This window comes from Tenrec ecaudatus, chromosome 1, assembly GCF_050624435.1.
Source record: "Tenrec ecaudatus isolate mTenEca1 chromosome 1, mTenEca1.hap1, whole genome shotgun sequence".
NCBI lineage: Eukaryota > Metazoa > Chordata > Mammalia > Afrosoricida > Tenrecidae > Tenrec > Tenrec ecaudatus.
In genome coordinates, this window is record NC_134530.1 from 318,300,949 (window position 1) to 318,313,013 (window position 12,065).

Below are 12,065 nucleotides of genomic sequence, written 5' to 3' on the forward strand. Positions count from 1 at the left end.
CGCTTTCACAAACCTACAATTCAGTGGGGATTGTGCATTCGATTGTCTGGGACACCACAACCAGCAAATATAGAGAGGATTGTGGACGCACAACTGGGGAGAACACTGAATTAAACCCATTTCTGGATGGAAGACTGGGTGGTCCCCCAAAGACCGAGCGGAGAGCTACCTTGAATTTGATCTAATTTGAGCACATTCAGTATTGTGAATACTGGAATCAGAGGTGGAGATCAGCAAATGCAGGAGAATACAAGGGCTAGAAAAACATAATACACAAACAACATTCAAAATCATAAAAAGATCAGGTTTATTGATCTGATATAGAATGGCAGAAGCCTCCAGACCCTGGTCCTTAGTTACCCTTCAGGTCTGGGACTGAGATCACCCTCATGGTTCAATTTTCAGCCAACAAAAGGGAGGTCCTGTGTGAGGAACGATAAAACTAATGAATGATAACACTTTAGAAATATCAACCATTTGAAACCCAAAGGGTACCACTGGCCCAAGGACAAAGTTCAGAAGGGTTATGAAAGAAGGAGGCATGTAAATAAAAACCAGAGGAGGGAGTAAGATTAAGGGGTAATTTTCAGTGAGGACTGCATTCAATGACGTGAAGCAACATGTGATAAGTTGTTGAATGAAAAACTGATCTGCTCTGCAAATCTTCACCCAATTCACAATAAAAAGTTTCTTTATAATTTGGGGGAAAGCACATTAAAACAATACTCAGTAAGTCAAAGGTAAATGAGGCTCTCCTTAAAGAGCACACGTGGATTCTAATGCATGCAGTTGGACAAATACTGCCTGGAATATTGGTATATGTGAAGAAATGTACCTAGCTAAACGGGAGTTGACAGTGCTGTAGGTCCAAAAAAATAAATAAACACGAGACACTTGAACACGCTTTGATTTGCCCTCCAAAAGCACCGTTGAGGAAAGATGCGTGCACATTTTTTTTCCAATTGGCAAGGCCTTCGGTACTGTAAGAATGAAACACAACCTCCGTAAACTCTCAAATTACAGATCACCCCAACCTATAAAGACCTTCCTTTCACCTACTCTGTTGTAGGATGGCTCTGACATAAGTACAATCCTTCTGGTTGGTGTTATGTTTTGTTTTGCTTTTTGTCTTTTTATTCTCAGTACCTCTGCAAATCTCATCATTGTTTGTCTTTGCGGGCTGGCGGGACAACGGCGCCATCAGCAAATTACCCACTGCAGCCCTGCATGTGTCCATATTGCTAACGACAAGGAACAAAACAAACATACACGTGGGTATTAAGTGTGGTCCGTGTGGGACTATCTACACATGACACAGGGATTCATTCCTTCAGTACTGCAGCGCTTACTCAATCCCTACTGGATACAGAAGGCCCAGCAGTCAACAAAAGACTCAGCATTTCCTACTGTGGTGGAGCTTACACCCTGAGGTCATGGAGACAAGTAAAACGTAAGTGTTAATGACCACCACAGAGGAAGATGCAAGCAAATGGGAAGGAGAGGGAATTGGGAACACTCAATCTCAAATAAGATAACCAGGGAAGACACCACTGGAAAGGTAATAACTTGAAGAAATTGGGGGGTGGGGAGGGGAGAAGCAATGTGATACCTGGAGAGGTGGGGGAGACATACCTGAGACAGATGGAACAGCAAATGGTCTTGTGTTTCTAATGTGCTCAGACTAGAGACAATGAGTTACGCATTCCAGTCAACGTCCACCTCTCAGAGTTAATAAATGCTGAGCCAATCACATGTCTAAGGTACACAGATAGGACCCGTTTTCTGAATTTTCAACCCTTCAAGAAGGTTAGATTTTGATTCAGGACAAATTCACCAGCCAATCATCCATCATCTTCTGGGGTTTGAGGGAAAAGCCTTCTCCAACGTTCCCTAGCGGTGTGCAGATCTACTAGAGGTGATGAGACTACCAAAGAGCTGACAAGACGTCTACAATAGTGCATGAAGACATGCCAGCATTTTCTTTAGGGAGGCGCAGACGTGGTCAAGAAGGAAAGAGGAGTCCGCCCACTGTGCTAAAGAGTACACACACACACACACACACACACACACACACACACGGACACACACAGAGAAAGTAATTCTTAAAAGAGAGAAGGAAGATTAAGTTAAAAAAAGAACCAAGCCAAACTCACTGGCATAGAGCCAATTCCAATTCACAGCAACCCCGTAGGACAGAGAAGAACTGCTCAATAGAATTTGGAGGGTGTAGATTTTTACAGGAGCAGACAGCCTCCTTTCTCCTGAGAAGCAAAGCAGCTGGTGGGTTTGAACTGCACACTCTGTGGCTAATGGTCCATAGCTTAACCCCACAAAGTTTCCTTCCAAAAGAAACCAGACAACTGAAATCTGTGGGAGAGGAGAGGTGCATAAGGATCTCTGTGATTTAAGAAATGGATTGGCCTCGTGAAATTTCCAGACTAAAATATAAAGTAGGTTCTGTCGACATATTGTTCCCTTGATGAAGTAAGAGCTAAAAGAATTCAATAAATATAAAAACAACACTACCAATCATAGAGTAAGGAGCACTGTGTGTTCAGCACTGAGCAGCTAACCCCGGCGGTTCAAACCCACCAGCTGCTCAGCAGCAGAATGATGAGGCTGTCTGCTCCTATAAGGATTTACAGTCTCAGACTGCAGAGAGGGTCGCCATGAGTCAGAAGTGACTGGGTGGCAATGGGTTTTGTTTTGTTTTCAGACCAGAGTTTATAATCAAGAATGACTTCAAACCAAAGCCGCGAGGTGACAAGAGCACTTCATCTTCAGTCACGACGCTTCAGGCCATGAACCCTGTTTTACATTAGGCACTTCATCATCAGAGCACAGACACTGTAGGCAACGTTTAGCATGCCCTTATTGCAAACACAGAGGAGGAGGATGGTATGTTAGCCATTCTCCAAAAAGAACTACTTTAAAACAATTTAAATCAAGATCATAGCTAAAATATAAAATGTAATCTTATTTTCAAAAATAACAAGTGAAAATGAAATTAATCAAAGACATGAAACCTTGCTGCAAATCTTTGTGCAATTTCCATGCAGGAGACAGTTTGGAGCGCTCTACCTGGGTAGTTCCCAACTTGACAGCAACTTAACCATCTATTCAATTTACAGGGAAACGCGTTTATGACCATCTGCTTTCTGTTTTGGGTATATCTTATCCTTAGTAATAACTACTACATATAATATTGCAACATGTAGCCTGCTATTGTCATTATACGCAGATGTCCCCTTGCAGATGATGTTCAGTGTTTTGATCTACTGTTCAAAGCACTTCCATGTCGCAGATCCCCACCTGCTCTACAGTGACGTCTAGGTCTGTGTTGGGACTCATATCAGATAGAGAATTTGGCAATATTGAGTGCTAACGACACAGGACAATTGAATTACACACACATCTGACAGCCTTAACACCCCCAAAACCAATTTCCTGATCGACCAGCCCTACCTACAGTGTGGTCTGATTATTCAGCCTTCTGTACGACTCAGAAGGAATGGTTCCTAATTTCATCACTATGGTACATTTTGGGGACTTCATTATGTGTGTATTATTTTCATGTGGGTATATATGGTACCCATGTCCCAAAGCAATGAACAAAGTTATAAAGATCCTGAAACAAAAGGCAATCATCATGAAAAGTTTAAAAAATGAAATAAAGTAAGCATTAAATTTATGTCAGAACCAACTTTGATGGAGTTATCAAATGGAACCCCTTCTTATCTGAGGAATACCTATATTCAAGTACTTCAGAGTTTTGTTGTGGCTATTTTCCCCAGGGAAATATTCAATTACTTATTTATATCACATATCCAGGGAAAAGGGGGGGGGTGGAGTTCAATGGCACAAGTACACAAGTAACACAAGGTCTGGCTCTTATAGGTTTTGCCGCATTACATGAGCAAGTTTGAGAAAAGCTTACCCCGTATTGATGGAAATGATTTCTATCAGTGGATTCTTCCTAATCTTCGGCAAATCCAACCGGGCGCCCCCCAACCGTTTTCCATGATCTTTTTTCGGACCCAGCAGTCTCACGGAGTGACCTATAAAACAAGACACGTCCATGAACGCCAGGGTGAGTCACAAAGCTTCACCTTCATTTACTGCTTTCAGCCCACGTGTTCATATTTGCATTTAACCTTTTTGTTTCTGAAATAACGAAAAAGAAGCTACAGAAGAAGTAGACACGTGGGGCTATGAGACAGCAGCGGAAGGGAAAAAGCAGCTCTGCTGCAGTTCTACAGACAACAGTGCATTGCTGATCGTGGTATCTGCAAAACTAAGAGAAACAGAAATCTCCATACAGACGAGACACAGGTACACAGCACAAAGAGACTGCACAAGTACTGGGTTTCCTTGCCAACTGTACTGGAGGCAAAACAAAAAAGTAAAAGCAGGTTATCTGCTCAAAATCAACAGTAAATTGGACCTCTAAAATGAACCAGAGCTGTACATAATTCATAGACAAGTGAATGGATTCTGGGCTCCCACTTAATTCTTGCCCCAAACCAGGAACATTTAGATCTTACGACATGGCCCTGCTTGATACTTGCCATCAGGAAGAGACCGGAGATATGAGTGCTACAGCAAGGTGTAGTGAAGAAAGCAGATGGTGCTTGGCTATCAAAGAATAGTCTGGGGTCTTAAAGGCTTGTATTCAAACAAGCAGCCAACCAAGTTCGCATGGAAGAAGCACACCAGCCTGTGAGATCCACAGATGACAATAACACAGTCCTAATATGAAGGAGGGAAAGCTATCAGAGCTTAAATTGTGAACACTCTGAAGGTAAACAAGCGGCCATCTAGCTCAAAAGCAACAAAGCCCACATGGAAGAAGCACACCAGCCTGTGCGATCACGAGGTGTCAAGGGGATCAGGTATCAGGCATCATCAGAACCAAAAATCTTATCATAGCGAATGAGGGGAGTGCGGGGTGGAGACCCAAAGCCCATTTGTCGGCCACTGGAGATGCCCTCACAGAGGGGTCTAGGGGAGGAGATGAGTTAGTCAGGGTGCAATGTAGCACCGATGGAGAACACAGCTTTCCCCTATTTCATAAATGCTTCCTCCCCCCAACTACCATGATCCGAATTCTACCTTGCAAGTCTGGATAGAGCTGAGGATGTACACTGGTGCAGATAGGAGCTGGAGGCACAGGGAATCCAGGGAGGATGATACCTTCAGGACAAGGGGGTGAGGGGCAATACTGGGAGGGTAGAGGGAGAGTGGGTTGGAAAGAGGGAACCGATTGCAAGGATCTACATGTGACCTCCTCCCTGGGGGACGGACAACAGAAAAGGAAGTGAAGGGAGACGTCAGACAGGGCAAGATATGACAAAATAATAATTTATAAATTATCAAGGCCTCATGAGGGAGGGGGGAGAGGGGAGGGAGGGGAAAAAAAGAGGACTTGATGCAAAGGGCTTAAGTGGAGAGCAAAGCTTTGAAAATGATGAGGGCAATGAATGTACAGATGTGCTTTATACAATTGATATATGTATGGAATGTGATAAGAGTTGTATGAGTCCCTAATAAAATGGTTTTAAAAAATTGTGAATACTGAATTTGCAGAAATCTACGGAGGACAGTAGAAGCCCCGAATCCATCTACAAGGGTACCTTTGCAGACTAAGCCTCTGGCAGCTCCTCTGACCACAGTAGAGGGTTGTGAACAGCCTTGCTATCAGACAGAGATTACTGTAACTTTGACTATGGTGGATGGAGCTGCAGGATAATATGATGTACGCACGCACACATATACATATAGTTGTGCTGTCTGGCTCTCTCTGCTTTGTTTGTTTCTTGTTTTGGCATGTTTCCCAGGTGATGAAGCACGGAAGGCATGGGGGATGGGGACAATAACGGACGCAGCAGCTTATCAGGGCTAGTGGGGGACACTGAGGAAAATTGGGGAACAAGCAATGAATGCAGAAGGTAGAAGGATACACTAGAACTGATTTACAGTGACATATATACAACTCTTTTTAAACACGACTGAAATATGGAAGTATGATATGTGAATTATGTCTCAAAACTATTGGGAAAAAGTAAATCAAGGGAATAAGGTATTATTCAAAATTGAAAGAAAATGACACTACAGGGTTGAACTTTTCAAAACAAAATTCTAAACTTATGTTTACAAAACATAAAAGCAAGCAAATCAGAACATTTTTATTTCTTTGTATTTAAAATTTTGAAGTCATTTCAGATTAAAAATAGACACAGGAATTCCATTCTCTGTAGGTATCCTGAGTGTTACTTCAGCCTATTTATGTTATCATTTTCTCTCTGTATAGATGTATTATGTATATATATATGCATATATACCTACAAATATATTTATCAAGACAAATTTTACATAGTAAGGAGCCCTTGTGGTGTTGGTGGGTCGGCATTGAACTGCCAGCCAAAAGGTCGGTGGTTCAAACTTACCAGCAGCTCTGTGGGAGAAAGATGAGGTTCTCTTCTCCACAGTGACTTGCAGCTTTGGAAACCCCCACAGAGTCACTATGAGTTGGAATCAAGCCCATGGCAATGGGTTTGAGGCTTTTTATTTTGCATACTACAAAATTCACTGATGGGAGTATACAACTCAATACTGTTTAATACTATATAGCACACCGAAATCATCACAACAACCCAAAGAGGACATTTTACCTCTCAAACAATTTTACTGGAGGGCATGCTGAAAATACATTTTCTAGTCTCTCGAAGATGGACATTTGGGCTGTCTCCAGTTAATAGCTATTAAAATAATGCTTATATGAACATTCATATATACTTTCATCTCTCTTGGATAGACTCCTAGGAGTGAAATTGCTGGGTCACGTGGTTAATTTGTATTTAATTCTGCATGTTCATTTATGTATTTTCAAATAAATTTTATTTACAAGGACAGGTAGTGGGTTGGGTTTTGTTCTAGTTGGCCAATGTCTCTCACATGTGACTAATGAGACTTGAAATATGTGCTAAGTATAAGTAAGTTTAACCTTTAAAGAAATTGTCTAAGTGTGTTCCAAAGTAATTATACCATTTTATATTTCTAGCAGCAAAGAATGAATTCGAGTGTCTTGGCAACCACACCAATTCCTGCTACTACTTCTCTGCTAATAATTATTCTCGTCTATTATTATGGTTTGAGATGGAGCTCTCTAATCCTGTAGACAGTTGGAGTATTGGAAACTCACAGGGGCAGTTCTACCTGGTCCTATAGGGTCGCTGAAAGTCAGCACCAACTTGATGGCAGTGGCTTTTGCCTTTTGGTTTCATTGTTATGGTTTACCTGTGGATGTTCACAATGTCCAATGAAGTCAAGCACCTTTTCATGTGATTAGCTCATTTTATGTTTTACCCAAGGAAATAGCTACTCATAGTTTGCCAATATTGAAACTGGATTATATAATTGTAGGACTTTTAATAAATTAAGATAATATACCATTTATTAGATACATGATTTATGAAAATCTTCTCTTAATATGTGGTATATATTTTATTTTCAAAGTCTGTCCCTGGAATGTTTTTAAATTTATCAGTCTTTCCTTTGGTAACTCCTATGTATATGGTTCTTGTATGGTGTGTGTGTGTGTGTGTGTGTGTATGTGTATGTGTGTGTGTGTATGTGTGTGTGTGTATGGTGTGTGTGTGTGTGTATGTGTGTGTGTATGTGTATGTGTGTGTGTGTGTTTCTTGTATGTTTTAAAGTTTTAGTTGTTACATTTTGTCCAGAATCCACTTTGGGTTTTTTTTAATGGCGATATGAATTAAATAATAGCACAGATTATGTGCTGTAATTTAAACTCCTGTATTGATGTGTGTGATCTCATTTGGAAACAAGACTTTTCTTTAATTATGTTAATGTGGCCATACCAGTGCAGGATGGATCCTAAACCTAATTACTTCCAAGTTGTAAGATCAGAACAGACCATGACACATGTGATATCATCAATAAGCTAGGGAACCCCAAAAAACTAAAGAAGCCCAATGGCTACAAACAAGAAAGAAAGAAACAAGAGACCAATTTGACCTTTCAGCATTCAGAAATGAGAGAGAGTGAATTTCTGTTCTTTAAATATGCATTTCTGCAACAGCAGCACTGGGTAAAGGATAGTTTCTCGTCTATGAAGGATAGTTTTGCTGGAAATAAACTTATTGGTTGGCAGTTTTTGTTGTCATTTCCTTTGAGTATGTTTGAATTTTGATGAGCATTCAACTATTAATTGTATTGTTGCCCCACCATTCACAATCAGTATTTTTGTTTTCCTTTTGTTCTGCTCAAAGACTAGTGATGGGTTTGTTCAAACACATTAAGCCAGAAAGATTTTTTTTTTTGCCAGAGAGATTCATATTATCTGTTAATGGATTTGTGTATGCGACAAGTATTCAAAGTTCTGGCTATTTTCAAGTGCCCCCACCCACGACCCCTTTCACTTTCTCCTATGTTTCCTGGCTCTTCCACCAGCTCCTCTGTGTTTACAGGCTCCACCAGCCAGGTGTATGCTGGTAAGTTGGGCCTACTCCAGTCTCTGCTGTGTATGCACACCACTTGCAGCCAACTCAGGGTATGTGGAGATTTATCAAGCCGCCTGCCTGATGTCTCACTGCTTAGAATTCCCTGTTAAATCTCTGGCAAGTTGACCTGCCCACTGCTCCTACCAAACAGGCCCATAACTGTAAGCTGGCTGACCCTCAGGCTCTCCCTGCCACTTGCCATCAGGCCTTTCCCTTTAGCAGACAGCTCTGAGAATCATTTGAGTTTTCTCTGGGGGTGATGATGAAGCAGTGAGTTTTCACAACCCTCTCAGCCCTGGAGGAACGAGCTTACCCACAGAGTAAGCAGGTACAAACACCACAGACCCACGCTATTCTTACCCAACATGGGGCTGTTCTCATGAGTAAGCACTTCTCATTCACTGAATACTATTGAGGGGATTATGAGAAGGCTGGCATGTTGGTTTGGACTTCTTTAATTAAATTAAGTGATTTACTTTTCCTTTATCATTGTTTCGGGGGAGAAGACTTGTTGACCTCCTCTGGCCATCATGCAAGAAGAAAAATGAAAGCTAACTCTTTAACAGAGCAACTCTTTAAAATTTAAGTCAAATGTATAATTAGTACAGGTATAAGACTGAAAGCAGTTGTATACATCTTATTGCCCTTGTTTCAGAAAGAAATAGTTCTTAAACATGCCCTGTACAGACAGCCTGCATGGACACAGTAATAAAAGCATCAGCTATAACCCTTTTTTGTGCACTAATCACTTTAACAAGGAGCATTCAGGACTTTGTTCACTATGAAAAATCCTTCCTCTGATGGGGAAGTATAGCGCGAGTCAAGCAGCATTTGGGGCATCAAATTTCACAGATTTGCAAGATAAGTTGAACTCTTCAATCACAAGTCCAGTTAATGAAGAGGCGAACGAGATTGGCATGATAGCATGACAGTTCTCTGAAGCTGCCAAAAGTACAAAACTCACTATACTAAGGCGTGCTATTTCCACAGTAGCATGAGGCAAACTTCATTGCATCCTGCTGCGACTTCTCTAAGATGCAGCCTGCACTAATAAGATTTGATAAATTATTCTTCCTCACCATCTACATGCAAATAAAGGAACATATCGCTGCCTGATGATATAATGACTTGTTTCCAATTCAATGATTCATTAAAGCGCTGCAGACGTAACAATCGCCTGTTTAAAAAAAAATTTAACAGCAAAATTGAAAATTATGGTGCACTAAAGACAAAGTTGAAAATAATGGAATGCTCCCTGTGACAGTTGGCCAAAGACGTAAGGCTATAATTTTATTTACACAGAGAAACACAAAGGGTGGGACTGTAGAAGAAACTCTTTCTTTGTTTGTTACATGCCATCGCCTTTAAACATCCTGTCTCAAGCAGAGTTGCCTTTTCAAATGAATGCCAACTCCACGGAAAACAGCATAAAAAGGCATGCCATAAATCATTACTTATTATGGGTGCAGTTATCAATACTGTCCCCATGGGGAGGGGGGCGGGGGCGGTCCTGAAATGCAGACATCATCTAGGGTGAAGCTGGAGCCATACGTTTGGAAATAAAAAGAAAGGAAGAGGGAAGCATGCTGAGGGAGTAAAGATCCGGAAGACAGTTGGGGAGCAAATCTCTTTTACTAAGGGAGAAGGAAGCGAGAACCCTAGCCGAGCATCACACAATGCTTCTTCATTGGGGCCCTTCCCTTCCATCACGATGCCCAGCACCGAGGGGAGGAAAGCCCTCAGAGAGCGCTCAGAGAGCGGTGACTTATTGTGGCTCCACTGATGGGGAAGTGGATGCAACAAAGTAGGGCAACAGAGTTCAAAAGGGGGAAAAGAGTGAAAACGATGATCCCTTTTACATCAAGCAACCTAGGGAGAGAAGATTAATGGGAACAGATGGGGCTGGAAATGATGCGCAGTGGGACAAGATCAACTGATAACAACAGGAGGCCATGAAGGAGATGGTGACAAAGATGTAAAAGGAATACAATGGAGAGAGATGCCATTGTTCTCCAGGGGTGAAAAAGGAAGATTGGCAGACATTGGCATGGAATGGGGCAAGCTCAAATGTTCAAATTCTGAGCTCCTTTAAAAAAAAAAATCTGATGTATGAACTGTGAAAAGAATTGTATGAGCCCCAATAAATTGTTAAAATAAAAAAAAATTTTTTAAAAAAGAAAATGATGAGGGAAAAAAAATCTGAGCTTGTTCATCGTTCCTGCTTTCGCTGTAAATTCCCATTTCTTTTTCCTAAGGAGTGGTCAGCCGGGTTTCTGTGGGTTTATTAACCGTCTTTAATGAACTTCTCTCTAAATTGTTATTTACAAGTGTCACATAAAATCCAACCTCGTTAAAGGCAGATTCAGTGGCATGCCTTCAGGCTTGCAGCCGTTACTTGTGAATCAGCTACACAAACCCGATTCCAGGCTGGTTTTCACCCCTGATATAATCCACTAAAGAATGTCACTGAACCATCAGCTTATCAGCTAAAACAGTCTATTCTATTTAACTTAAAAACAACTAGCTTTGTACATATAATCTACTGTAATGGGACTACTTCTGAGTTTGAAATACTGAAAAAGCTAGAAGGAAAACAAAGGCATGTTTTGGACAGTGATGGCTATACGAATTTAATTGATGTTAAACGGCATCTATGCATCTTCAAAAGCAAAACATCTGTTCTGACGTCCCCGCTGTTGGCGGCTTTGACCATGATTGGAGCGGAGCAGAAACATCCAGCCAGCGGACATCAGCAAGCCTGGCCTGTCAGCATCTCATGAAGGCAATTACAATGGTTGCTCACAAGCACAAAAGAATCAGTGCCTGGAACAGAGGCGCAGACACTAATGAAGTGACAGAACGATGACAGGCTACAAAATATGTATTCATTAACTCACTAATATCCCTCCCTTGAAGGAGCCTTGCTGGTGCTGTGCACTGGACTTTGGGGCACTAAAAACAAGGCCAGTGATTCAAACCCACCAGCCCAGCCCCTGAAAGGATGGCAAGGCTGCCTGCTCCCCCAAAGCTCTGCAGACCCTGAGACGGCACAGTCACCGTGTGGCCACTGAGACAGAATCGCTCCGTGGCAGAGTTTGGGCTTCTTCTCCATTCTTTACCTCTCAGAAGCTAGTCTCTAAGTCGGTTTCAGAACACCATTCCACCAGGGTCTGGCAAAACCCAAAATGGTTTGTGTTTGGTTTCCCCCTTTCATTTATCTCTGAAAAGCTCTAGAAACAGCCACACTCCCCCTTCAGTTTCCTCATCCCACTTCATTTTAAAGGCCACTCACTGATCCTTAGTATGTGACCACCCCAGCCCCACGTCCACCGCCACCAGGGAATGCTCCTGCCAAGCTTTCTTGATCTCTTGCTGACTGCTCTCGCTGCACGCAAATCCAGTCCTAATAAGAACACATCCAGAGGGCCTGGCGGGACCCTCCGCTCCGGGCTGGCCTGCTGGAAATGCTCCTGTTCAAGCAACCGAACACGACGTTGGGGGCAAAGGGCCGAAGATAACTGGCAGAGAATGCCAGCAACAATG

General features: G+C 42.0%; 1 protein-coding gene across 2 annotated transcripts in view; it reads right to left on the reverse strand.

The window, feature by feature from the left end:
- The window catches only part of CDKAL1 (CDKAL1 threonylcarbamoyladenosine tRNA methylthiotransferase), a 770,441-nt gene that overhangs the window by 502,447 nt on the left and 255,929 nt on the right, over positions 1-12,065 (reverse strand). For both annotated transcript variants that reach the window (XM_075533360.1, XM_075533370.1), the window contains exon 8: positions 3,938-4,058. In XM_075533360.1, coding sequence (XP_075389475.1) covers positions 3,938-4,058 — 121 coding nt within the window. The remainder of the gene's footprint in view (positions 1-3,937; positions 4,059-12,065) is intronic.